This window comes from Phlebotomus argentipes, unplaced genomic scaffold, assembly GCF_947086385.1.
Source record: "Phlebotomus argentipes unplaced genomic scaffold, Phlebotomus argentipes genome assembly contig_5, whole genome shotgun sequence".
Taxonomy (NCBI): domain Eukaryota; kingdom Metazoa; phylum Arthropoda; class Insecta; order Diptera; family Psychodidae; genus Phlebotomus; species Phlebotomus argentipes.
This window is the reverse complement of record NW_026776165.1, coordinates 1,630,376-1,658,209: the sequence shown is the minus strand read 5'-3', so window position 1 is coordinate 1,658,209 and position 27,834 is coordinate 1,630,376. Positions and strand designations below refer to the sequence as shown.

The 27,834-nt window shown below is 43.5% G+C and overlaps 3 protein-coding genes across 3 annotated transcripts; 1 reads left to right on the top strand and 2 right to left on the bottom strand.

Annotated features, from left to right (window-relative positions):
* Positions 1 to 871: 871 nt before the first annotated feature.
* Positions 872 to 3,283, bottom strand: LOC132265937 (epoxide hydrolase 4-like). Its single transcript, XM_059766735.1, has 4 exons — positions 2,708 to 3,283; positions 1,433 to 2,132; positions 1,215 to 1,367; positions 872 to 1,153 (listed from the first exon to the last, which is right to left on the bottom strand). The coding sequence occupies exons 1-4, from the start codon at positions 2,954 to 2,956 to the stop codon at positions 1,014 to 1,016; spliced, it is 1,242 nt and encodes a 413-aa protein (XP_059622718.1). The 5' UTR covers positions 2,957 to 3,283; the 3' UTR covers positions 872 to 1,013.
* Positions 3,284 to 3,432: 149 nt separating this feature from the next.
* LOC132265893 (protein inturned) lies at positions 3,433 to 6,247 on the bottom strand. Its single transcript, XM_059766681.1, has 2 exons — positions 6,132 to 6,247; positions 3,433 to 6,076 (listed from the first exon to the last, which is right to left on the bottom strand). Exons 1-2 carry the CDS (start codon positions 6,245 to 6,247, stop codon positions 3,739 to 3,741), a joined length of 2,454 nt encoding a protein of 817 aa, XP_059622664.1. The 3' UTR covers positions 3,433 to 3,738.
* Positions 6,248 to 6,453: 206 nt separating this feature from the next.
* Positions 6,454 to 27,093, top strand: LOC132265892 (nuclear exosome regulator NRDE2). The gene is made up of 3 exons (XM_059766680.1): positions 6,454 to 6,514; positions 6,573 to 9,229; positions 26,938 to 27,093. The coding sequence occupies exons 1-3, from the start codon at positions 6,454 to 6,456 to the stop codon at positions 26,941 to 26,943; spliced, it is 2,724 nt and encodes a 907-aa protein (XP_059622663.1). The 3' UTR covers positions 26,944 to 27,093.
* The last annotated feature ends 741 nt before the right edge of the window (positions 27,094 to 27,834 follow it).

The window sequence follows — 27,834 nt, the reverse complement described above, 5'->3', positions numbered from 1 at the left end:
TGCTCTGGAGACCTGGGCTTTTATGACATATTGAACATAATATCGTTATTGCTTCGCTCCGAAAGATCCGCATTTCAGACACTCCGCATCAGCGAAAATTGCAGTTGTGACGCAGTCACGAGTCTCTTGGAAGCCACTTCCTCTCCGTTCTGTGCACAAAGTCGCGTAGATTTTCGGTCACACGTGAGCTCGCAAGACCTCCGCGTCCAGATGAGTGCACAAAAGGCCTGCAGATCCGCCGGAGTGACATGAGTACGTGAGATAAGAGCACATTTCACGCCTCAGACTTTCAACGCCCGTCATTTCGGAGATTTGATGAATAGAATTTTGATGATAAGTGCAAGATAGCAGATGAATGCACTCTGAGCAATTCAACCCTCTCGAAAGCCTCAATTCATGTTCAGCCTCAAATGCTCCAACCGCTATCCTTCCGTCGGGAAGACTGGCGTTCTCGCATTGTCGTTGGGAAAAGTCTGAATTACAGTCCAAAGTTCTTAAGCGACACATAAATTCAAATGTACATTTAGTTCTGATGTACAGTGAGTTCTGATGTAACTCTGCGGTTAATACGAGAAATGATTTGTGAAAATAACATTTAATTTCTGAAAAGTTATGCTGATATTTTTCAAAGTATTCCCTATGAAAATCAAATTATTCTGTGTCAATCGATTGAATACTGCTAATTTGCTAAAGTCACATATCCTTTGAAAGGCCTCAAAGTCGACTATGAAGCACTAAAATCAATAAAAGCTTGTGCTCTTGGAGAAGAAGAAGTTTTAATGGTGTTTCAAAGGTATTTTTTCTATTAACAAAATTGAATCTTTTGTGCATGAACTCAAACGTGTATTTTTTCCACTTAAAACTCACAAAGTTTCCTTGTAAAAATATATTTATAACATACAAAACGAGAGATAAATTGTACTGACTTAATATCAAATGCAGAAGAAACAACAATAACAGTGATTTTTCCCTGAATTTCCCGCACGGGAGTGAGAGAGAGAGTTTGGGGTTGATTAGAAGGCTTCCGTGGCTCTCATTTGGACAGAATTGTGAATCTTGTTGACGCTGTTCGACACGGCGCCCAGCATGAATCCCACCAAACCCTTGTTGTTCACCTTCTCCGGCTTCTCCAGCGTCTGGCTGGCGCGAGAGCCTGCAAGTGGGGCGCTTTTAGGGGCGACAAACACACAGAAGCCAACAACAGAGAAACTCACCGACGAGGAACTTCAGGACGATGCGATTGAACTCGAGCGGCGTCTCTTGGTGTGGCCAATGCGCGGCGCCCTCGATGATTTTCACCACGAAATTCTCACAGAAATCCGTGCTCTTGATCACAGACTCCAACCGGAAGAGCGGATCGGAGTTGCCTGCAAAAAGCATTCAAGTCCTTTAGCACACAGAGGATATTCTGCGCTGGCGCGCGGACACAAACCCGTGACGATGAGGCAGGGACACGAGACGAGGGATCCCTCTCTGATGCGGTAGAAGGGCAGGTTTCTGTAGTAGTTCAGCGGTCCATTCCAGTCCTCATTGCGACTGAAGATGTACTTGTACGCGTCCAGGATGTGTCCCTTCTCGTTCGCCGAGCCGTTCAGCGGCTGTAGATTGTTGTACTTGGACTTGGAACGCGTGTTGTCCACGTGCGTGAAGTTGCGCTCCAGAAAGCCACTGTCCGGCCGCACGTGCTCGATCTCCGGGAGGCACGGCAGCTGGATGAACTTGAGCCAGGCACTGTTGATGGGCACTTTGGAGCTCACCAGATTCCGCCAGATGAGGTTTGGGTGCGGCGCCGAGACGCAAATCAGCCGATTCACCACTCGCGGATTCGTGTGCGCCAGAATCCAGCCCAGCATTCCGCCCAGATCGTGACCCATGAGCGTGACTGAGTTCACGTTGAAGCTGTGAATGAAGTCCACAAGCTCACGACACACCTTCTCAATGCGATACTCTGAGCGCCACAGCGGCTTGTCCGAGTCATTGAAGCCCTTGAGGTCCAGCGCGATGACGCGAAAGAAGCGCGAAAGCTCCTTGATCTGCTCACGCCAGCCGATCCAGCAATCCGGGAAGCCGTGCAGCAGGAAAATCACGGGATCCGTTGCATTTCCCGCCTCGACATAGTGAAATTTGGTTCTCTGCAATGCGCAGAAAGACAAGTTCACAGATCAGAGATGCTTTTTTCTATGTTTTTCGAGAATTAATTGAAAAATTGGAATATCAGTAATTAGAGAATTTTCTACACTGTTTTAGCAAAATATCCAGCAAAAAAACATTAGAATAGTTGTTTAAATTGAGTAGAAGATAAAATACGCTATTTTTTCCGCTGTTATCTTAATTATTTAGACGACTTATTAACTGTGTAGAAACAATTTAAATTAAAAAAGTGTCGTCAAAGAACATTTTGTTAGCACTTTAAACCTGTTTTAAACTGTTATTTTGTCACTCTTTTTCAATCAAACAAATTGCATTTCTCCTATCAATTGACTTTTCACTTATAGGAAATCATCCGGCAGAGTGAATGACAATGACTTTGTGTTGCGTTCACTGTTTATCATTGCCAAAGCATTCCCTTGACTTCACGCAAATGCACAAGTCGCTCTATCATGCGAGACACTTTTTTTCCGCGGGATTCTCTGTCCACCTCTTGTTATCAGTGAAATGTCGGAAGAAGGTCACTGGCGGGGAAAGCACTGCCGATTGGCGGACTCACGCTCAGTTTCACGTAGGAATGCCGGCCGAAGTTGCTGTCCACGAGGTACGATGGTGGCTTCTCGGGCGCACTGTGGCTCCTGGGCGGCACCGCCCTGGGATTCACCACGGTCCAGAGGTAGTGGATCAACCACTTGACCATCACCCAGACGCCCAGGAAGGCGCCGCCGGTGCAGCACAGCAGGATGTCCCACTTCGGCACCACTTCCACCGCTCCGTAGTCGGACTCGTCGCTCTGCTGGAATCGCATGATCGACACTCTGGGACAGGAGGAAGAAGTTTCTACAACATCACGGAACACTCTCTGCACGATACAATTCCGAGCACTGCTGCACACTGACTGACTGGGCCGAGATTTATCGGCAACTCTGTGAGCTCCACTGACAGTGATAAGGCCCGATAAGGCGGAAAACGGGCGAGCGCCAGTGAATCTCGTGGCAAAAAAAGCACTGATCGATGACGAGGCGAGCGACCACACGATGCACTCCCAAAGGTCGTGCCTTGTAATCTCGACAGTTTTGGGCAAACGGGGAAAATTCACCGGGGAGAAGAAGGCGTCTTATTAACCTCGTGGACTTTGATTCGCAGTCATACGTAAGATTGAGTCAATAAGGCTGTAATTGCATCTTATGCACATTATGCAATGTTCGATTGGACGACAGGAGGGAACTGAAGTTGAGCAATCGCTGCCGATAAGCAATGAAGCTTCAGGTCTCTTTTCAAGCTCATTTTATTCATTGTCAATCGTAAGAAATACTGATGAATATATTGTCTAAAAATCATAGTCTTGATTTGAAAATTGTAAATTAATTCAATTAAATAGTTGTTAATGTGACTCCTTTCTCTGGTCGCCACTGTATAAAATTATCCTAATTGTAATTAAATAAAAATATATTGCAAAAGGAAAGTTTTTGTGACGATTTTCGGTGCTAAAAGAATGCTTAAAAAATACCCTCAAAACCTTTGCGAAGTCTGAAAAGCGAGTATTACAAATTGCACTTGAACTCCACAGAGTTGGAAGACTTGGACGGATTATCCGGCGGCGTTCAGCGTGAGTCTGAAGGCGATCTCCACGAGATTCTGCGGCACGTCGGCCAGGTGGCAAAGGTAAGTCTCCCTGCCGGTGGCCAGGAACAGCCTGCCAATGACCCAGAACTCCAGCGCGTTCATCTTCAGCAGCACGCCGTGCTCCTTGATGGCCACCAGCGAGCGGTGCGAGTTGGGCTTGCTGGTCTCCTGCGAGAGCAGCTGGCGGAAGCGGATGGTGTTCTGCAGGACGGTGTGGATGAGGAAGCAGCTCTGTCTGAAGGCGCGCACGAGGTCGGCACTGTGTGTCACCGTAGGCGCTAGAAGAATGCCCTCGCCGATCTCCAGCTGCACGAAGTGCAGCAGGACATTGTTGTGGCCACTCGTGAGGCGACTGGGAATGATGTCAGACACTTCCTTGAGCAGCGTCTCGGTTTCCGACATGTCAAAGCCACTGCTGCTCTTCTGGCTGTCCGGAAAGCCATCCCAATCGCTCTCGCTGTCGTCGTCCTTCTTATGCGAGTCCTCGCTGGGCGTCAGACTGCTAGCCACATCGACATTCTCACTGGACGTGCTCTTGCGCTTCAGAATGGAGATCAGTTCCATCTTCTTGGTGGGCGAAGTGCTGGGCTGCGCATAATCCTCACGGACAGTGCTCGTGACGCACTGCGGACGCCGATTGGAGGCGATCCAGGTGGACGCCAGCGTCTCAATTCCACCACTGCGGAGATGCTCGAGTGTGTCCTGGATTTCCTCCACATAGAATGGCGACGGTGGGATGAACTGGGCAGTTTGGCTGGCGTCCACGTATCTGGACTCCAGCAGGACAGCAATAGCCATTTGTCCACGCGCCACAACGTTGAGAAACCACCGTCCTGTTGGCATTCCGTAAATCTTCCCATTGGCCGTCAATCCGCGATCGCAACTCTTGAGGAAGACTTCCTTCCACACAACGCAATCCTTCACACTCTGCTCCGCGAGGAGTTTGGGAACGCTGTGAAGGCGCAGAAAGGCATTCAGATCAATCAAATCCGCCACGGGGAGATGACTGGCGAGGAGGAAGCCCTTAAAGAACACCGCACTGCCCAAAATATAGAACTCACGGTGCGATTTCAGCGGTTCGTAGTTCCACTCGCGATAGTCCATCGCCTCCATCTCGCTCAGGGCATCGTCAATCCTCAGCTGAGCCTCCTTGGGCAGCGGCACCAGGTGCACTTCCCTCAGGATCTCCTCGAAAGCGAAGGAATCGCCGCGCGCGCGGCGTATTCGAACGCTCCACTCAATTATCTGACAGAGATCTCGGAGGCTGGCCGAGTTTCCCTCGCCAAAAGCACTTGGCAGGACGCGATAGGAGAATTCCAGGACTCTGTGAATCTCTCTGGAGAGAAACACAGCCTCCTCCGGACTGCCACACTGTGTGGACAGAGCCACAATCATGAGATCCTCATTGAAGGGCGTGTAAACAATGTGGAACATCTTTCCGTTGATGTCCAGTGTTGTAACCTGAGGACTGGCGTGGAAATCCGTGGTCAGGAGTGAGTTGAGTGTCAGGAAAGTGCCTCTGGTGGCGTAGAAGCTGTTCTTCTCCTTCTCCGGGTAGCAGAACAGCGTGTCCTGATTGATTGGTCCCACATCTCCGTTCATTGTCAAGTACAGCAGCGCGAAGAGCTCATCTTCCTCATCAACGACGCCCGGAAAGATGACACTGAGATTGTTTGCCATCATTGAGAGATTAAAGAACTTCGTCGGGCTCTGCTGGGGCTCCTCAATGGGCTTCTCATCGGCGGTTTGCTGCAGCGTGAGCACAGCCTCCTTGAGAGTGTCATAGGCCAGCAAGAGTGTCTCCCAGTTCGCCACAGTCACTTCCTGATCGTCAATCTTCGTAATCCAGTCGCCAACCTTGACACTCTGCAGCACTGACGAGAATCCCGCCACCATGACGCGCTCCCCATCTGGGAAGGGACACGTGGAGATGCCCAGGAGGGATTCGCTGATGGATGTGCGGCGTCCGAACTTGTGGCGACGCGCAGGATCCACCAAAATCGTGAGTTCCTTCACTTGACCGGTGGAAGTTTCGCGAAAAGTGACCTTGTTCTCCCCACCGGACGCCTGCGGCATGGGCAGCTTTGGGCGTCTGGAGATCAGCTTTGACAGCTTACTGATGCCAGCACTCCTCGCGCTCCTGCGCGTGCTGACGCGGCCGAAAGCGTTCCGGACGGAAGCCAGAGTGTTGACGACATTCTGCTCCTTGTTGGCATTTTGCGCTGCCGGATGGAGTTCCAGGTAGAATAGCTGCCCATCGTAGGTCACGAAGGGCTCCCAGTCGGGGATGTAGCTGTCGTCACTGTAAGATTCCCCGAGAATTAGCCCAGAAACTCCAGCAGAAGCGCAAAACTCACCTTCCGCTATACGAAGATCGGGAGGAGAAACTCGATGAGGAGCTGTGATCACTCCACTCAGCCGAAGAGCTGGAGTTCCTCTCGCCCTTGAAGGGAATCTCCTGGGCTTTGCTCATCCCTTCTGCGAATAAACCCCTGATTTCCAGGAGGTAAATAAAGCCAACAAGTGGTTGTTTTTGACGTGAGGTCTGCGCCGAGTTTATTTTTCCGGTCCAGATGTTTGGTGAATTTGGCTGGATTCTTCGTTCGGGAATTGAACAGTTTCCTTGTTTACCCGCAACTTCGGGAAACGTTTTTTAAAGTGCTGCACTTTTCACTGAAAATGTCCCTATTTCCTGCATATTCTCAACCACCGGCTGATGAGAATTCCTCCAAGGATGAAGGTAGTATCTGATTTTGATGAAAAACCCGTGAAAATTGATGTTTCTACTGGATTTTCAGGTGGAAATGAATGGCTGTCAAATGCGAGTTTCGTGCCTCTTTGCCTTCCTGGAAAATCCCCAGAAAATTCATCATCTCCTGTCCCATCAACCTCTGCAGACACAAGAGCTGACGCTGAGGTGTTCCAAGACAGTCTGGAAGTGCCCAAGAGGAGGTCCAAGAAGAAGAAAAGCAAGAAAAAGCGCGAAGAACCTAACCTCACATTGGAGTTCACTGGCCAGGAGAATTACTATGTGGACAAGAAGAGTGAAATTGGCTACTTGAAGATTGACAAGCTGTACAATCCCGCCTGTCCGCGCTACTACACATCTCGGGTTGTCTTGGGAAAAGCGCCAAGGAGTGAAAATGTGAAGTACAGAAGGTATTTTACCCGGAAGCCCAAGAAGTCAGATCAAGTTCCGGACAAGGAGGGCAAGTATCAGCTGTCAGAGGAGGAATTCCTGGAGAAGAACAAAGAGCTGAATGCGAAGGTGAGGCAGGAGCCTTACAACATCGCCAATTGGGTGGAATTTGTGGAGTTTCAGTCGCTGACGTTAGTCAAATCGTCCACGACGAAGGTGAACATCGCCGAGCGAAAGATGGGTATTCTGGACAAGGCCTTGACACTGAATCCTGCTAATGAGGAGCTCTACGCGGTCTATGTGGACACCATCACTGCCGTTTTCCCCTCCTTCGAGGTCAGCAAGATTCTGGACAGACTCCTAGCGAAGGATCCCGTGAGCTTCACTCTCTGGAACGCCCAAATTCTCGCCACGCAGGGCTCAATGGCGCGCTGTGTGGTGCCGGACGTGCTGAAGCTGTACGACACGTGCATGAGCACAATGTACAGGAAGCTGCGGAACGACTCAACGATGCTGAAGCTCTTCACCAGATGCGCCTTCTTCCTCCGTCAGGCCGGTCTTCTTGAGCAGTTCTTCGCGCTCGTGAAGCTGGCGCTGGAGCTGAACGTTTCTCCGGACAAGTTCACTGGCATCGATCCACAGGAGGCTGATCAGCACTCTCTGGTGGAGTTTGAGGAAGTTGTGCTGAGCTCTGGTCTGCCTATGAATGAGATTTGGCTGCGGATCGAGAAATTGCGCACGAGCTTCAACTTCCTGCCTTGTCCCGTGGGCATGAGTTGCACAGATCCTCAGCGTTCGGTGTTCAACGAGGATGTTTGCCACTTTATCTATCCGTTGGTGGATCACACACGCTCCCTGGAGTTGATCTTCATCATCTTGCGCCTCCTCAAAGTTCCTCTGCCGCACCATCGCGCTTTCTGGGACGATGAAGGCTCACCTGCAGATCTGGACGCGCCTGAGGAGATGCTCAACTTTCTGCTGTGCTGGAACTTTGCCAGAGAGGACACAATTACAGAATCCGCAGTGAGTCTCATTCGGGAACTTGCGGTGGGGCCGAGTTTCATGACAAGTTGGATTGGGAGTGAGATTTATGCGAAAGTCGTGGCGGAAATGCTGCTGAAACTCGCTGAGTGTCATTCAGGACGTCAGAGGAGTGTTTTTGTCCTCCTCTGGATGCGCTTTCAGCGACTCCTGGTCACTATTGATCGACTGGAGGGTAAACTTGTGGAGAGTCGCGTGAAAATGTACAGGAAAATGATCAAAAGTGAACTGAAGAAGGAAGAGAATCGCCAGGAAGTGAATCTCTTCACTGAATACGCCCTGATTGAGTTACAATTGGCCGGCAGAGCGTTGGCTGAGAATGTTTTTATGGGAGCAACTGCTAATTCTGAGGGAGCTTTGAATGCAGACAGATTTTTCGCCGGAGTTTGCTTCTGTGAGATGTTGCTGAAGGAAGGCGACCAGGAAAAGGCTCTGATCGCACTTGGCAATCTTGTAATGCAGAAGGGAAGTCTTGATGCTCCGCAGAAACTTCTGCTGGTGAAGAAACTCCGAGATCTTCTCACGAATCTCGCGCAGGTTGAATTGCAGTGTGAAGAGATGGAAAAGGAACAATTTATCCTTCCGGATTACCTTGAGAATCTCATCAAAGCGAATGTCTATGCACTGTTTCTGGTTAAGACATCAGAAGAGGCACTAGCCTTAATTCACAGTCTAAGGAGGAGGTTTTGCGAGAAGAATGCCCGACATTCTTTCCTCCGGGAGACGCTTTTCGAGGTGGAGGCGAAGCTTGATACTCTTCGTGGCCACAGTGGGAGATTTGAGAGTGTCTCTGCAGCGCTAAAGCACTTTCCGGCCAATATCTTCCTCCACAAGTGCCTGATTTCTGTCCACTCGACGCCTTGGTATCGCCTCAAGAGTGCTCTGGTGAAATGCGACACTCCGCAGGCCATTCTCAGTCTCGTCGTGGCGGCGCGGACGCGTCACGCCGCCCAGGAGGATGAGATCATGCGTCGCAGTCAGCAGCTGCGCGTCCTCACAGCCCTCAGGGCGATCACCGGCGACGGGAAGCTCCGCAAGTGCCCGCTCATGTGGCGCCTCCACCTCCGCAGTGCGTACGAGCTCGAGGCCACTCTGCATCAGTGCCGCAACGTCCTCTTCTCCGCCCTGGACGAGTGCCCGTGGAGCAAATCCCTGTACCTCGACGGCGGCGTGTACGTGCCGCACGAGCTCACCCAACTCCAGGACCTCATCATTGAGAAGCAGCTGCGAATTTACGCCCTGCCCGAGGAGCTGGAGATACTGCGAAGCGATGGGGTGAGTGACTCTAAGTACATTATCCCTTGGCAGCCCTGTGCTCAGATGGGCGGGCGCGCTGCTAATTAACACGGTGGAATCACACACCTTTTGGCGGAAAGGATGCGATTTACTCATTATGTCCCTGAACTCATTCTCGGCACCGTCTCAGTGTCACGGTGTCGTAAAGTTTCACTAATGATGATGAAGAGTTGACACGGTTTCGAGGGTGGCAAAGTTCAGGAAACGAAACTTCTTCGCAGTTTCTCTCTTTTGCTTTGATGAAGTGTCTCTGATTCATTACATCTTATGTCTTTCGCCTTTTAAGTTTAACGTGATTTGTAACTTATTTGGAAAATTTAGTACATCTTCATCTTCCTGTTCAGTGCTTTGCAATGAACTTACATTCTGACAGTCTTTCCTTTTTTTCAGGTTTACGTATTGTGTCAGATAAATGCGTGACATTTCCCGTGGTTTCTTTTATCCTTCTACTTCGAGTTCCCTTTTGCCGATATGTCATCGAATCTCTTAATTTTCTGTCCTCTGTACTCTAGAATCTTCAATTTGTTGCTGTTCTACTTTGCAGCTTCTTTAGTTTCTGCCCCAGAAAATAACTTGCTCTGTTACATATTTTGTTGTTCCATTGTTTATTGACTTCTCAATTCTCATTCGATGCTGAGGAGAGCGTCACTTGTTCGCCCCTTGATGGTGAATGTGCCATCCATACTAATTGCGAGGAATCAGTCCTGGAAGGAAGACGAATGCGGTGCTCAAAGTATATCTCCGTTGATTAGCCCCACGGCGACTGGCGGCGGTAAAAGTGTCCTCCGGAATCAAATTCACTGGCTGCCTAATTAGTTATCTAACACGACTACAGGAGAGGGTGATTTAATTTGAAATGCGAATGGCTCAAAGTTGAAACGGAAACGGTTTTAATTTCTCTCGCATTTTGCCAAAAAAAACTTATTGTATAAATTCAACTAACTTTTGCCTCCGCATCTTTTTTTTCACGCAGTTGAGAAAGGAGATTTCTACATTTGTATAGTATTTGTATTTAAGTGAAGTTTCTCATTGTGTGGCCTTTTCTTTTGCCGCGTCTTTCGAAGGGGGGGCAAAAGAGGTGCGGTGTTGGGTTTATTAGGAAAAGTCTGTCTTGGCTGATGTGGTGAGACACTCCCTCGGGTGGATTTTTCATTGCCTGCCACAGAGAGTGCAGATTGAGGACGAAGGGAATCCGAGAGTTGGGAAGAGGGTGAAAAATGGAATGAAAAGTGTTTCAATTCGCTACTGTTTGTATGAATTAGAAGTTTGTGGTGAGCACAAAAGAGAGCAGCGCAACTTTCCTCCTATTTTTTTTTTCTCTCTGGGCATGCGAAAATGTGTGAGACGAAAGCAATGAATTGTTGGAATTGATTTAAAAGTTTTTCACTTTTCTTTCACGTCTGTTCTCTCTTTCTTCTCTGAGAGTTGCTGTTTTTTTTTTTAATGACGCCTCTTCGGAAAAACTTTCTAAATTATTCTTTTCCCCAGCGCGCTCACTTCATGTCATTTGAGACAAGTTGAAAATCTCTATTTCCTTCACACTTTTCCCTGCAAATGCTTAGTTGGAAAATGAGAGGGGAAGAGTGGACACTTTGGTTGCTCAGGGGAGAGATGTTATTGGTTGAATCTAGAATTTCCCATATGTGTTCTGTTTCATCAAGTCTTCCCTTCGTTTTTCCACGTACAAATTGGATACAGAGTTTTGTCGGAATGCTCTTTGATGATGGATCTTGAGTTTTTCTTCACTTTCTTGCATCTCGGAGCAAATTAAATTGGAAATGAGATGAAATAGTTAGGCATGTCTGAAGAGTTTTCTTCTGAAACTCTTGCTGATTGATCTTTAAGGTATGCGCAATGATTCACTTTACAGAATGTTGTGATACTAAATTTTGTAGGATGTTGTTTAGTGCAATTATTACGCATGATGCTTTTGCTACACTCACTGTAATTGTGATCATTCTCTGTGCAACAATAACACAATTCTAGATTATAACATGAAACTCTCACATGTCCAAATTCTATACTTTTCAAGCAATTAATAAGATCCAATGGCAAATTGGACAAAACTCAAACACCCTTGATTCCCCTATTTGAGTTGAATGTGCATTAGTGAGACAAAACGAGCGCCATTCGACAGAATACAAAAGGGATAATGTCAGTAAATTAGTGTGGATTTAATTTCTATTCACTATAGAATCAATTATAAATCAGTGGAGAGCTCTTTCATAGCACAAACAATGGTATAGATTCTATCGGATAAATCCTTTAATGGCACACAATTTATACTGTCAAGATGAGCTTGGACCCCCACTTTCAAATTACTAATTTGTTCTCACAACTTAATTGGATGCATTTTGCCATGGCACACATTCATGGGAGAAATTGCATTCATGGAGAGCAAAAATAATATTTACCATATCTCTTGAGCTCTGAATATGTTGTACTTCCCTTCCATCTTGCATGCCAACGGCGAGAGAAGAGACGCCGACACAATGTGGGAGGAAAAGAGATTTTTGACGTTATATTCAGTTTCGCCTTCAAAGTATCGGAATCATTCAATTTTCCATGGCATATTTGCATACCATTGCGCGCAAATTATCATATCTATCGTGATGAAATTATATTTTCACAATTCGCCCAAATTTTTACTTGACATTTTGGCTGGTGAGTGTAATTTATACAAAGCTATGTTGATTCTTGTGGGAATTCTGTGGGATGAAATAAATTTAAATTGCTCTATCTTATGGTATCTTGTTGATTTTGCCAGCACATAAATAAAAGCATTGTCTGCAAAATAGTGCGATAAGCACTCTAACGTGTATATTTTTCCGCTTTGTTAGTTTTAACTTACACTTGACAGCTGTCAAATGTAATCAATGCTTTTTTATCACTTGCATCTACATGTAATGATATATGAGGAGCCTTCAGGGCAGCCTTTCAATTAATCACGTGAAATGGTGTCCTCGAAATGTGTGTTTGATGTGATCAAATAAAATTTAATTACACCCTTTAATTACGCGGGGGAATATGACGTGCGAGGGGGCAATTTGACTGTGAGATAATGCTCTGGATGGCACATCAAAAGCCCAGAGAGTGATCCCTTATCAGCCATCCGGATATGCTCAGTTGTACGAAACATGGGAAAAGGGACTTCATAGATATAAATTTAACGGGTTGTTCCCAGCCGACCCACCCTCTTTTCACCCCTTCGCCTCGGGCCCATTCATCGTATGTTGGCAACATACACAAAATGGAAATTAGTACAAGTGATTTAATATATTACCATTATTGTATGGGAGCATCTTTAAAGGGAGATTTCCCTGACAGATTACAGCCATGGACAGTGAGAGCTCTCGAGATCCCATTGGGGACTTTATACACACCCTTGGCTTTGGGGATGAAATACAACTAAGCACTACATCTTGTGCAGGACATTTCATTTTTAATCCCAACACACATGTAAGAACATTCTCAACCACCTTTTTGGCCGACAGCTCAACATTCTCACACACACACACACACACACATGAAATTCATGGGAGTCTATTTGTCAATTGAGAATTCAGGGCTTAATTGCTGGGTATGTTTTAGTTTTGTCCCACTTTTAAATTACTAATTAATGCATATCATTTGTCAATGGGAGCTTTTATCAGCACACAAAATGAGGGCTTAATGAAAATCGATAAGATACTCTTAAGAAGGGTATTTTCAGTTAATTTGCATTGTCATCGTGAGAACTGCTTGTAGCTTTACTAAGCAATTCATAACATGTTTTCTCCTTTTATTCATACAAAACGTGAGATTTAAGATGATAGATAAGATTCCAGTTCTATGAATGCTGTGAAAAAAAAAGTATGAAATGTGAATGATTTGTAGGGCAATTTTCGTTGAAAAGCAACACAATTTCTGGAAGAAAATTGATACAAAAATGTCTTTCTCTAGCCAATTCTAGGCAATCACATTGAAACTCAGTGTGTGTGTGTGCGTTTTTTTTTCCTTGCGAAGAGACGTAAAGTCGGTAGAATTTTTCACATTGCTGAAGTGTGCAAAAAGATTTTGGGAGAGAAAAGTTAAGAAGAGAGTGGAGAAAACCAATAAATTATTCATTTGCTGTTAGACTTCCATTTCACCAACAGCGAGACATGCAATCAAAATTCATATACGTTTTGGGTGAGAAAAAATTCCTTTACAACTCCTTTTTGTACTGAAGAAATGTTGAAGAATCGCGCGCCATTCGCCCTCTTGGGCAGAGTTCAAAGTTTTTCACTCCTCCGGCAACACGAAGCGTGTGAAGGGGGGAAGGGGCGTCTTGAGAAAATTGCTGGCACAAATGAAACTCATCTCAATCTTGGAAGCCAAAGTTGGAAAGTCAACAGTAATTTTCTTCCGGACTAAAGAGTCATAGTCAGTGGTTTGTGACACTATTTTCCATGCAACACACTCACACCCTTTCAGATATGTCTTGAGGAAGTCATCATGGGGCGATGAATTTTTCAAATTCATCCACGAGGCAATGAAGAGCCATGAGCGAGAGGAAGTTTGAAAAAAAATAATAATAATCAGAAAATGTTTTTTGAAAGTGCAAAATTTTTCACAAAACTTCATACTCCGCCTTAATTTTCCCTTATGCTCGCAGCCTGCACTCTATGCTGCTGAATAATTTACTCATAGAACTTTATGCTTTGTTTCCTCTCCAGAGTGATAAGAAAGCACCCCTCAGAAAGTGCCTCAGGAACTTTTTTCCCCGTCGCTCTCTGAAATTTATATCAATTTCCAAATGAAACACTTGGCTTTTGATTTATTATTCACACACTTTCTTGACCATACATTTTAGAGGAAAAAGTTACTTTAGAAAAAGAGAGAGAGAGTGTTGTTAAACATCGACAGCGATTCATATAGAGGAACTTTTGTGTGTTCGTGAGAGTGTGACAGCGACAGGAACTCTCTTTTTTTGTTGTTCAGCACAATCCTCCTGATGCCACGCAGTAATCAGATAAATCCCAAATTGGCGCCTCGTATTTGCAGAGCTCTTCCCCCTTCCCCGCCCTCTTCCCCAGCATCACTTCCGATGCCATGTTTTTCTGCGCATTTCTGGCTGTTCGTCTCTTCATCACTCTAATTACATGATGGATTGGAGTCCCTCGAGGGCATCCCAATTGATCCCTTTTCGGTTTAAAATTATATCCCCGACGCGCGCGCCCCTCTCGTCGCCCGCTTGTCGATCAATGCCCTTTTCCGCGTGCAATGCTCAGTGAGGCAATTTTGAATTTTATGTACAAAACCATATACAAAGTGCTGAGATTGCAACGCACCAGCCACTAAATGCATATTTAATCCTCCATCATGACTCGAATGCATTTCCACATCCACCCTCAATTCCGGGGCTCGACATGCATTTTTCTGCGGGGCTCATCCAGCTTGTGTGTTTGCAGGCGGGCGTCCGGTGGGTGGCAAAAATGCCATAAATGTCTGAAATCTTGGTTTTTGAAATGGCAACGTAAGCGCTTAAATATTCATTATGCTCCATTCACATGAGCTCTGCGCAATGCTGGGTTGTGTGTACCTTCCGCTGGAATGGAATCACATACAGACGAGATTGCACACTCCAGACTTGCCATTCACGACAGGATTCACCAGATTCTGGGAGCATCTTCGGCGACATGGCATCAGAGAACCCCTTAAGACTCCCTCGACTGGATAAATAAAGTTGTATTGCGGGGAGAGTTGTCTGCTTTTGCCTTATGTCTCAAGAGTTTTCGCCCGCAGACGGAAAATGAAATTAGACACACACATATTTGGTGCGGAAGACTTTCATATTAAACCACACAGAGAAGAATAATTGGTTTGACTTGGGGTAAAAGTTTGTAATTTCCGCTGAAGAAAGTCATCAGATGTTGGGTGGTTTTTAGTCGTAGTGTTGTTGTTGTTGTTGTTGAAACGCAGTTTTGCTCTGTGTCACATCAATAGTTATGTACAAATAGAAATAGTTATTTTCACAGGACACTCCAATCTCACAAATTTAAAAGCTTTTATTGGAAATCTGAAGTATTTTTTTTACAAATGTGACAGAAACTATTTAATTTTTTGTCCATCTATTTTCATGTTTTGACGTCAATTTTAAGCTTTTATAATTGGAAATGCAAATCCGATATAAATGATGAAAATTCTTTGAATTTCGAAGCTTTTAACGTCGGAATTCTGCTTTTCCCAGAATTTCTTGTCCTTCTGAACATGTCTTTCTGAACATGAAAAATATGTGTAAAGAATTAATTCAGATCAATATTATGAACATCCTTCTTATTAACAACATTTCAACTTTAAGACAGACTTTTTTTTCTCTTAAACCCTCCATACAATCCTGTGCGCATCGACACAGAAGGTGTGAACTATTGAATGAAGCTGTAATTCAATAAGCCAGTCTCGCTTTGAGAAAATAGGGCGAAGTGGAAAAAATGTGACTCCCTAAATTTGATATAAAATTGCGTCCCTGTGACATATTTCGCCACCCTCGGCAGGAGACAAAGCTCTGCGAATGTGGGCTAAGGAATGCGATGATGGGTGAGAAATTGATGGGAGGTGAAGTGAAAATATTGAAAAAAAAAGCGAAACCTCCCACTCGATGGCCTCGGTGACGGAGGACTTCCAATCGACTCATAAATTTCTCCGTCGATTTATCAAGGAGATTTTAATAAAATCGGGCTGGCGGGCGGGTTCACCCTTCACACTGGTCCGAGGGTGAAATGCAACAGACGGGAGAACAGATCGGAGGCAATGGGGAGATTATTAGATTCCGCACTGTCAGGCTCAAGTGATGATCAATAGCGTCAAAATATTACATTGCTGCCGAATCACTTTCTTTCCCCTTTCAACGTCTTCTCACTCCTCGTGGCCGCCTTAGCCTTATCCCACGCTCCACACTGCCATCGAGTGTGATTAAGAATAATTGACTACTAATGGAGAAAATTACTGAACATTAAATGCTAATTAAAAGAAAGTGCCATGAATTATTTATACACGAATATATTTCGCAACATTTTCCCATCAAAATTATTTAGAGAAAATCATTTAAGAGGATTTGTGAAAATTTCGCTTTTTTGCAAACACTCAATTTTCCACATAACAAAGCGCGTCACGATTTTCAGCCCTAATTAAATATTGTATGAATTTGCAAATACAAAATTTTGTGGTGTCATTTCGGGGAAAAACGTATATAATTTCACGCTAGAATATTCATGTTCATGGTATGGAAATTCTTTTGTAATGACTATCAACGCAAATTGTCACGAGCAATTTTGGTTTTTAGATTTTCATATTATGTTTTATCGTGCTATTTTCAATATTAATTCAAGTCAAATAATATAATTTGCACAGAAATACACTTCACACATTCCTGAATATTAAATTCCAAACTTTCTGTCTGTTCACAAATTTTGTGTTGAGCAGATCAAAAAACCATTTAACAAAACCACGAAGATGCAAATTGTTTGCTCGCCTTCACAAAACACCCCTTTCAACGAGGGCACGAGATTTTGAGAGCAAATAAATTCAGAGGCGCGGCGGAGGCAAAGTTTTGGGCGGCTGTGTTTTCGGAATTTCCTTAAGTTCAGTCGGAGCAACAAAAAATCCTGTGAACCTTCACTGGCTGGAGGGAAATTGCTGAAAGATAAACATAAACTGCCCGCAGAAACTATCTTGAGCGAGAGATGCTCATGCGAATCCAAGGGAAAATTCATATCTTGTCTGGGTTGTGCCTTTCACTTTAATAACTTTCCTCTCCGCCTAATTCCGTCCCTCCGCCCGCCGGAAAGTGTTTTCTGATGAGATTGAAAATGGCTCCGATGTCGAAAAGGGACGCAAAATCCTCTGGTGGCTTTTTGCACATGGAACAATTATTTTTACCCCCAGATCACAGAGTCTCCATGGGCACAAGCTGATAAATTTTAATGTAAATTCATTAACTCTGCCAAAGGGGCGTCCAAAGGAATCTTCCGCACCCCTTTTTGGTGGAGTCTCAAGTCATTTTGTCATCTCAGAATGGTTTCGGGATTCAAAAGTACTTGCGAGATGCAAATTAGATGCGCTCTGTCTGCATCCTTTCCCTCTTTGAGTGCTTGGGTTTTGTGCTGCTTCATCAACTTAATTGCATGGTGATTAAAGACATGAATGGCGAAATCATCACACATTTCAGCGTGGTAAAATATATGAATCACAGAACAGCAAGTGTTGAAGAAATGTTGGAATTTATTGCAGTTTATTAATTGGAAGATAGTTCAGAGGGTTATAAGTCAAGGAGGAATTATTTACAGGAGAGTACACTGCAATTCGACTGCATTTTCTCAAGTCACAATTAATTTTATTTATGTGAATTTAATACATTAATAATTTAGTTTGAGACTTCAGTCCTGAAAATGCAAAAAAAACCAGTGAAAATTGACATGAAAACTTACATTTTACAGCCGAATCTTCCCACTAATGTAAGCATGGTTTGTGCAAAACTCTAATAGGATAATGTCAAATGAAATAATCAAAAAGTGATCAATTCAATGCAGATTTGCTACTCACAATTGGAGGGTTGAACAAATGGGAAATAATTAAAATCGCATTTGTGATTTGCATTTAATATCCCAAATCGATAGAGTCCGCTCTGGCGACTGAAATTGCCTTTGAGGCCGAAGAGCAGAGGCCTCTGGATTGGCATTCCCAGTGTAGCATAGTGATAGTTATCGTCTCATTAAGTCGTACATGGGAGAAGCTCATTGATGCGTGAACTGGCAAGATGGGGTGAATTCGGTGTGCCCATCTCAGCACACACCCATGCAACTTGCCCGGAAGTCTGTCGGGGTCCACAGTGTGCGGTGGGCGCCCGAGAAGGGGTAGAGGCGTCAGTTCATGCAAGCGGGGAGAATTTGATAAAGCAATTTGCGTGCAGAGGCGGAAAATGTTGACGTGGTTTTCTCTCTCTGCCCGGGCAACGTGAAAACATGCTGAGGGTGAATATCAAAGTGGAGAAGCGAGAAAAACAACCCCAGCGAGTTGTTCATAATCATCAGCGGACAAGCTCCGTGATGCCACGGCGATGGGGCGCGCGGAGGGGCTCAGAGGTGTCTACACAGGGTGAGAGAGGGGGGGGGGGGGAGAGTGTGTCACCGAGCGAGGGGAGGTGATAAACTTCACCACGGGCGGTTTATTGGAAACCTATTATCTCCATGCAATGGTCAATGTTGGGTGACATTCGCACACCACCAAATTTCAAGTATGGCCAAAACCCCATCCGCACCAGCATCACACACACCCCCCAGACCATGAACTAATTACATGGGGAACCGAGCAAAACTAATCTCCAACAAAATTTCACCGTGTGCCACGGGGTATTTCACAAATTACACTCGCCTCTATCATTTCCACAATCTCTCCTGAGAGCCACTCCTCCCGTAGGCCCATATCAACTGTGCTCCTCCGGAATAATTCACCGGCTGAATGGGAAAAATGCTAAAACACCCACTCAGCATTTCTCACCCCGTTTCTGGCTTAGGCGAGAGAGCCTAATTCCGCTAAAGTGCAAAAAACTGGAAGTGTGATAGCGAGTTGATGTTGCTTCGTGTGAAAGCGGAAGCGGAAATGCTGGAAATGATTCAATAACTCAGCAAATATTGATATGTTTGCATCTACTTCTCAACATAATACTTCATTTTAACTTGTTTGCAAACTTGCCTGAAGACATTTTGTCCAGCATTCAATTTGTCCATGATTGGATCTCTTGAGAACACCCAATCTAATTCCCCGTTTGTCTATTGACAAGTGCAATTTCACAATTGGGAAAGTCTTGTCGTTTTGGAAGACCAAATAGCGCTCTTCTCCTTCTGTGAAGTCTCAGAGACAAAAGGAGTCAAGAAACTTCCTATTTGGCAACATGATTTACCACACACACAACATCCTGAACACATGAAGGAGGGAAGAATCCTGCCTTTGTCCTCTCCTCTCTGATCCTCTTTCACTGCATTTGAAGAGTCGCTGGCCAACCTTTGTGTCCACCCTTCGTCATTTATTCCGCACAGAAATGGATTAGAAATTCCCCAGACGGACTGGTTTTTGCAGAAATCCACTTTGTGTGTTCTCTGGCCATCAAAGGTGTGATAAAAGAGATTTTTTCCCCCACACTCGACTATATTGTGTGCACACCTGTTTGTTTCCTTCGGGGCTTAGATTGAACAAGAAAGTCTGACAATTCCCTATTGAAGTTTTAATGAATCACTGAGCGTGCTGTGTTGAATTGGGTAAATTTTTGATAATTTTCATCCAATTAAAGCACAAGCATTAATAATTCTTCCCAATTTTCTTCAGATGAACTTTCTGTGGATGCTTAATTAAATATTGAAGCTATAGATAATCAAATTTGGAGGCGCCCAGGCGAAAATTTCATCCTCAATAACATTGAATATTAAACTTCTAATTAAACTCCTTCATCCAATGTTTGGTTATCAGAGTTTTCGTCGTAATGATTCCTGAAAATGAGCATTCTAGCACCATCAGCAATATTTGTGAGAGTTTTTGAGTCACGAAAAGTTAAAGCATTTTGCAAGGTTGTGTTTAAAATTTTCTTAAGATCATTAAGGGTAAACAATTAAAATTGGATGTTGTATTGAATTTGAAATTTTACTTACTTAAAACACTCAGATTCAAGTGTTGAATTTGCTGTAAAATATGAAAAGTTGACTGAAGATCTTACTTTTCTTCAGTTGAAAATACTGAAAGGGTTCTCAAAAGCTATATTATTCAGATGTTTTCATCGACTTTACAAGAATCTAACCAGTCAAGCATCTTCTATGCTTCAGCAGAATTATTACCATCTTCACAAACTTCAAGTACACTTCCATGCTCCTATCATTTTATTCATCAGCCCAACAAAGTGAACTTCTTCATAAGTTTTTGTATGTCGAAAATGAACATATCCTGTAGAAAATATTATACAAATGAAGCTGGCGCGGTTCGGGATGTTTAAAATTTCATTTTTCATACAAGTGGATGCCAGGAGAAGCAAATTAAATTTGCTTTCCCAAGTCCAAATTAATGAGGATCTGCCCAATTAAATTTTAAAGGATTTTTCCCCAATGTAAAATTTCCTTTCATCATTCTCACAATTAACCTTCCGCATCACACCGCAATATTGGCCCTTTTATGGTGCTGGAGAAAAGGGATTAATTTTGCATAATGAAAAATTAATGGGAAGAAAGGGCGCGTGTTTTTCCCCCTTTTTTGGGGCGGGTAAAAAAAAAGATTTTCATTTGATGAAAAATATATTTATTTCATTTTCCGAATCATTTATTTACTGAGCAATTATTGCACTTTTTCCACCGCAAATGTGTGTAATGAAATTTTTTACAGAAGAAAACCATGTTCATCAATAGCTTTTCCATTGATATTTGAGCTTGCTCAGTGAAAATCTTCTTAACTTTGCATGATTCACAATTTGATACTTTTGATGTCATTCTGAGCTTTGCTCACTTTGTGTGTTTTTTGACTGTGGAGGAAAAAAACATTTCTGGGGAATCGTTGGTGGAGCTTGAAAATGCGAATGTTGAGCAGGCGAGAGAAAGCATTCAGGGATGCACTTAGAAGTTGTGTAGTGTGGTTGGTTTATTATTCATACAGTCATTTCCAAAGTGTACACAAAAGTACACCAAACAGGAAAATGTTGGACAAAGAATGCGGTGAAAATTGAAGCTGATGCACAAATGAATTCAGTGTGTGTGTGTGCGTCGATATGGCCAGAGTGAAAAGTCAGGGCAATAATTGCATACACAGAGCAAGAGTGAGAGAGAGATTTTGCGGGAAATCCCGGGAGGTGGGCGGACATTTCCCGGGCATCCGGTTCTCGTATCCATCGCACATCTCCTGAATAATTCATCCCTGAGCATCGCCCACAGTGGCACACAGAGTCATGGGCGGAAAAGAGTGAGCAATTGCGAATCTCGAGGAGATACTCTTGAGGCCCAAATTCTCCAAATTAGATTATTTCATTAACCCCCAACCCGAATGTGCGGGCATCCCTTCTCGCAACTGCTGTCGCTCGGAGCCCAGAGATTGCCGTCAAATGCGCCTTCCTGGGCCAATCAATCGATACACGCCGCAGTGTTGGAGCCCCTGAATGATTCTCTGTATCAATATGTGTTCAATTTGTTACACTCTCGAGATCCTCTGGTGAGTCTTTCCGCCACTACGTGTCATCATTTCAATTTGTCTTTACCACCGGTGGCGTCCCACCCACTCTCTTCTCACCTGGAGAGATGCTCACCATTGCCATGGGGGAGATAAATCGCATTATCGCCTAACCCTAAAGCGATTTGTTTTTATGATGGGAAATTATTTGGGGTGGTTTTTTTTCTTCAGGAAGATCGTGAGGCATTACTTGATGGAATTGGAATGCGGTTGCACGTGTAAAGCTTTTAAGGGGAGTGTTTTGCCCTGGACAAGGATTCGATAATTACGCTTTTCTTTAAGAGTCCGGAAATTCTAAAAAAAAAACACTAAATGCTATCTCTTTTCTAATCAATTTTGATTGAACAATGGGATAATCCACAAGATATTCCCTCCTTGATTCATCACGCAGTGAAAATACCCAGTGAGAAATCATTTGAATATTGAGTGAAACTCACCAGAGATTTTTCTTCCAAGTCTCTTTCGAAGAATTAACCGACATGGGCAAATTTATCGCTACTGCCAGAACGTGAATTCATTTCACTGGCACCTGAGATTCCCGTGAGACCGCGTCTGGAAAACCCCCAAAAACTTTCCCAACTGTCGACTGGGAGTCTTTGGCATTCACTTGAGTGCGGCGAGAGGAGTTTTTGCATTTTTTACCATGTGTCTGGAATAATGTGAAAAACGTGGAAAATTGAGTCTCTAATGAGTGTTAGAGGCTTTGCCATTGGCTGTGTGTGTGTCTGTGTCTGTGTGTGTGTTTCTTGTTATGTGAATTTCACATGACACGTTGACGAACGGAGAGTTATGAATTTAAATGAGGCTCGCGTGCGCTCAACCCCTGATGAGGCCCCACTTCAATTGAACATCACCCCATCGTTAGGCACTCAACATGACAATTCTCTGCGCTAGTGCTCTGCTCCACACGGTTGCCTTTTAGGTTTGGGAACTCTGGGAAGGGCCCCACAAATGAACTATGCTCATTTCGTATTCATTGTTTCGTTAGTCGCTAAACCATCCTCAACTCAAGGCCAATGAATCTAGCCAAATGTGCGATAGTGCTAGGGATCATATTAATTAAGGACGAGAGACACACATGCCCAATACTGTGGCAGCTTGATAAACGTAGACGGAAGCATAACTACATATTTGATGATGTGTCGGTCTACAAATTGAGTGCCGTCGTCCTTTCAATAATTCACCCGACAGAGTTGCAATTTAACTTTTCACCCGTTCAAATTTCACCGATTTCCCATCGCATCGTCACCAAGCAGGAATTGAACACATAAATGACGAATTCCATATGATATTCTCCAGCCACCATGCGAAGAAGGGACTTTTACCTAGAAGTTACCGAGAGAGAATGTTTTAATCTCTGCTCACTTCCGCTTTCCACACACACACACACACACACATACTCCTAAATTCCCTACTTCAGAAGGCGACGGTCCGACAAGAAGTTGTTTCAGAAATGTGGTCAAATATCCCAAGAGGATGACATTATTTTGCAGCTCACCTGAGCAGAGTACTCAGGAAATTGATATACTTTCCCAGGAAATGCTACTTCGTCAATTAACACAAGTTTCAGTTGCCATCAAAATAGTTCTCGGCTGTGGAAATCAATTGGATTTCTCTGTTCACGGAGAGGATAGTGCATTCCTAATCCCGTAACGGAAATAATAGAAATGTTCAGATGCTCCGCCCACTCAAATGCCACGCCCATTCTCAAAATTGTGATCGCAGTTCTTCGCTTGTTTCTGCTAATGAGATTCATTTATCGACTCATGTTATTCACAAATTAGTTTGATTTTGACATCATACACGTGATGATTTGTGCTTAATTCCCCAGAACATTACATAATAAACCCTGCATATGTAATTGTTTTCCAAATACGGGAAAAATCCACATTTGACCATGATAATCTATGATAATCCATGGCTTGCAATCTATACAAAAAAAAATTCTCTGAATCTCACATGAAATCATTTATTCAAACAGATAAAAAAGCGATGCCGCACGATCTGGCATGTAAATAAAATTTATCTGCGATAAAAATGAAAAATTATGGCAATTGAATGTCCAGTGATTCAATTTAAATACATATATTTTATCACATCGCATTTGGTATCAAATTGTTGCAACATGTGCTGAAAATTTTTGCAGTGGCTTTTAATCAATAATCTCGATGGTGTGGACAAATTGATATGTTATCTTGCCCTAATCATATAATCCATCCTATTCTATGCGGGTTTTTGCATGTGTGAAAAAAACTTTTCAACACACTTGTGAGTGGAAAAGTTACAGTGAAAAATCCACCGCACATTTGTGAAAACACATCTCACTTTATATGCATTCCGCTGAAACTTTTGACTCAGCAGGAGTGCCATTAAATCAACTTTCAATACGCCGCGCGCTTTAGGATTAATTCACTTTGTCGCGCGAAAAGTCCCAAATGTGCACCCAACATGCCAACGTGTTTCATGGAAGAATGTGGCAAAAGTTTAATTTCGCCAAATTGCATCTTGCCTTTTTCCCACCCTCTGTCGAGGGCGTGTGTGTGTGTGTGTGTGTATTTTCCTCTCTCATATTATATTGTGCCACTTTGAATGGGAAATGTGCCGGGAAAAGAGGTTGAATTGCTGTTTGGCCTCTTGTAAATAATTGTGTGCTGTTTTGGGGAGGTGAAAGCGGAGTCTTCTTGGGCTATTATTACTTCTTTTCCCAGAGATTCACTCTCCTTTCGCTCAAGGTTAATGGTGACAAACAAGACCATATTTCGTGGGTATTCAACGTAAATTACACTGAGAGCACTGAGAGAAAAAAAAAGTGTGGGTAGGAAAAATGTCGACATGAAGAATAAATGATTAGAAAAGTTCAATTCAAAGAGTAATGTGATGATTGAAAAGACGCCAATTGGCGAATGTCTTTCATACTCTTCAATGTAATTTCTCAAATATTTAATCAATTTATCTTGAATAAATAACAAAAATATTGCCTCAGGGGAGGTAAAGAAAAATGTAATTGAGTTTCACAAGATCACAGATAAATTCACAGGAGAAGAAAGAGAGAGTGGTTGAGAAAAATTTCAATATTCCCTCCGTTTTCTTTTCTTCAGCATCTTCTTTAGGGAGTTTTTCCAACAACCCCCACGTTTGAGGATTGTGTGTGTGTGTGTGCGAAGGGATGATTTCACCCTATTTCGCATCTTGTTTTCCTGATTTATCTTGCTCCTCTCTGACTCCATCCTCATCTTTGATTTCCTTACTCAATCACCCTTGGAAGAATTCCCGAGGAATGCCAACCTCACTCCGTCGTGCACTTCCCATCGTTACATGGCGTAATCTTCAACCGCAACGAACACAGTCCGCCCACTCTTGTGTGTGGGTGGTTTTTGGCATGTTTGCCACATTCTTAATTCTTCTCCCCTTTTCTCGGTAGATTTGTAGACTGTGACGCGTCGACTCTTAAGGCAGTGGCCCACGTTTTCGGTTTGGCACAAGCAAGCATCCTCCTGTGCGCTCATCTCCGGCGAGAGCGAGCATCTTCAGCCTGTGTGTGCGACTCCCAACTTCACTTTCAAGTCACGTTTCCGCCGAAGCAAAACTAATTCTCTAACTATATAGAAAAATGATGGAATGAGCAAGACAGAGGGAAGAGCTATTGGATCTCGCACAAGAGGAATGAGGAAAAACACGAAAACCGAGAGCCAGAGATCGCACATCAATTTTTCTTGTCAGCACCAACGCTAGAACACATATTTTCTCCTCCACATTCCAGTGAAAAACCATCGTGATTCACTGCACACCAGAAAATGTGCCACAACAATATAAAAAAATATATATATACCATAAATAGCCTTTTGCGCGGCGGGACACATAATTATGAGTCGTTTTTCAATACACAGGCGGAATAAAATGCAAAGCCCAGGAAATCCCTTCTTCAAGCCCATGACTCAACGGATTCTTGACAATTCCTTTGGTTTCTCATCGTCTTTAATTAAGTTTAACCATTCTGTGAGGAAGAATTTGCCGATGACTTCTATTTTTCCGCCTTTCTATCTCTTCAAAACGATTTTTCGCTGGTGTAAATTTGCAAATAGACGCGACAAAGACAAATAACACAACTCGTGCACTACGAGAAAATTACGGAAAATTCAACCCACTTGAGGTGTAAATAATCGTTTAAGATCCGAAATTTAGCCACGTTTTTAGTTATTTACATCAACATTCCAGCAAGACACAAAATTGTAATTATTCAGGGGTGTTTTTCAAAGGACACCCCATCAGAGTGGCATGCGAAAATAGCCACAATTTATGTGGGCATTGATTTTCTTCATTGGACCCTTCTTTCCTTTCTTTCGCTTGTTTCCATCTCACTTTCAAGTCATGTCCTCAGTCACCGCAAATGGTGGAATAGAAAAGAGTTTTGGTCTCTCCAAAATAAATGGCAAGAGTTGTGAGTGGGAAAAGAGCGAGAGAGAGAGAGAAAAAACTAAATTTGTGTTGGAATTTTCTCATTTAAAATTTCCATCTCTTTTGCATATCTTCGTGTTAAATCGTTTATATTATCTCCGTGGAAAAATTTCGAGTTTCTCCCACTCCAGTGCCGTGGGATTTTTGTGAGCAAAACCAGGACAGAGATTGATGCATATTCACCCCCAAAAAAGCCACCCACTCGCAGAAATGCTCAATTCACTCCTCGTGAGAATTGATTTAGGAATTTTTATCGCTTTCGCGTGTCTCGCACTCATGGCAAAACTTGTACACCACCAAACATACATATCCTTCTACCTTCATCCTTAGGCCTGCACAGTGGCACTAAAGTTGTGTGCGAATGACATTCACAAAGCACAAATCTCACTTTAGCCCGCCAAAGTGCTTTTCCGCTGTGAATTTCCTCCGCACGAGACGGAGATTTTCGAACGGGGTTGAAATCCTTTATACATTTAGCTTAAATTTCTCGTCCTGCCATCTCGCTGCTATCCATGTTATTTTTGGCGGAGAATAGCAAAAACAGCACATTCAAGAGTGAAGAAGGGAGAGCACGAATCATATTGTATTCGAGAACTTTGTCAAAATTATTATTGTCCATTCGATAATTTCACGAAAAATAGTGTGAATCTTTCAAAGAGTCACTGTCTTCGGTAAGTTCTTCTTCCTCTGTTTAGGGCCTCGAATAAAATAAATAAAACTATTAATCGTGACAGATTCAAATTGTCGCTCTACGAAGCTGAATTTCCACAAGTCTGGTCACACATTCGGCTTGTCTGTCGTTCTCTTGATGGTGTGAGTAAAGTTGGAAAATGAGTTGGTGATTTTGCTAAGCTTTTTCACGCTCCTCAGTGAAATTCATTCACCCACTTTCCATCCGTGGTTCTGGGTTTCCTCTATTTTGCAAAAGAGATACGAATTTGTATGAATGGCGCGCGGTGCTTCTGTGGAGTGTGACATTTTTATTAAATTCCTTCCCTTCTCTCTTTCTCTTACAGAATTAATTGCAAGACGTCCTCAAATTTTGGAGAGAGAGAGGCAAAATAAATCGGATTGCTGGTGTTGTCGTGGAGAAAAAAGTGGGTATTCAAATTTCTTTTTTCGTGTTAATTATTCGTCTTTTTCTCTCCAGTACAATTTTCCTTTCTTTGAAATCAGAGAGAATTCGAATAAAAATCACCTAAATCTCAAAGTTTATCTCTCTTTGTGGAGTGTGTGATGCTGTTGAGAAGCTACGAAAGTCCCATAATCTCCCATGGCGGAAATACATTTTCACTTGGGGTTGGAAAATGTTCAAGGGGAAATGCGCGTGATTTCACATTTTCGATTAACAACGAGAGTGGATAATATTTTCTCAATAGTGCAATGCTCTTTATTGCCGCCCGTCGTGTGTAAATTTTATTCATCCCGCAAAAAACTTTGTTCAATATTTCTTTCCGCCTCTTCCAGGGTGGGTTATTGCCTCCCCCCTTTCTGTGGTGTTCCATAGAGAACAGTGCTTCTGGTGCTATGCACACTATTCAATTAAAAAAGTTTCACAAAAATTATGTTGCGTCCCACACTGGGTGAGTAAAAAATTACCCTCACGAGAGAGTGTTGAAATAATTTTCCAACCATGCTTGAAACTATGCGAATTGGGGCCGATTTTCACAGCAATGGCTTTTCTGCAGCACTCGTGCTTGCTTGTTTGATTGATTCCATTGGGGGATGATGGTGATGATGATGATGAATACAAAATGCATTGCAGTTTATTTCGCACTTGGAAAATACCACTTCTTCAATGCTTTTTCCATCACATCATCACCCATAAATGTTGTCAAAATTGTGTTGTGTTGTGTGAGAATAAACAACAATAGGAGAGAGAGAAAAAAAATAATGGAGGGACTCACAAATTC

What these genes read in the sequence shown, in the direction of transcription:
- LOC132265893 (XM_059766681.1), bottom strand. Translation starts at nt 6,247, where the DNA reads ATGAGCAAAGCCCAGGAGATTCCCTTCAAGGGCGAGAGGAACTCCAGC. An exon ending in CGATCTTCGTATAGCGGAAG is followed by an intron (nt 6,077 to 6,131) that starts GTGAGTTTTGCG and finishes GGAATCTTACAG; the next exon opens with TGACGACAGCTACATCCCCG.
- LOC132265937 (XM_059766735.1), bottom strand. Translation starts at nt 2,956, where the DNA reads ATGCGATTCCAGCAGAGCGACGAGTCCGACTACGGAGCGGTGGAAGTG. An exon ending in ATTCCTACGTGAAACTGAGC is followed by an intron (nt 2,133 to 2,707) that starts GTGAGTCCGCCA and finishes TGCGCATTGCAG; the next exon opens with AGAACCAAATTTCACTATGT. An exon ending in CGTCCTGAAGTTCCTCGTCG is followed by an intron (nt 1,154 to 1,214) that starts GTGAGTTTCTCT and finishes CCCCACTTGCAG; the next exon opens with GCTCTCGCGCCAGCCAGACG.
- LOC132265892 (XM_059766680.1), top strand. Translation starts at nt 6,454, where the DNA reads ATGTCCCTATTTCCTGCATATTCTCAACCACCGGCTGATGAGAATTCC. An exon ending in GAATTCCTCCAAGGATGAAG is followed by an intron (nt 6,515 to 6,572) that starts GTAGTATCTGAT and finishes CTGGATTTTCAG; the next exon opens with GTGGAAATGAATGGCTGTCA.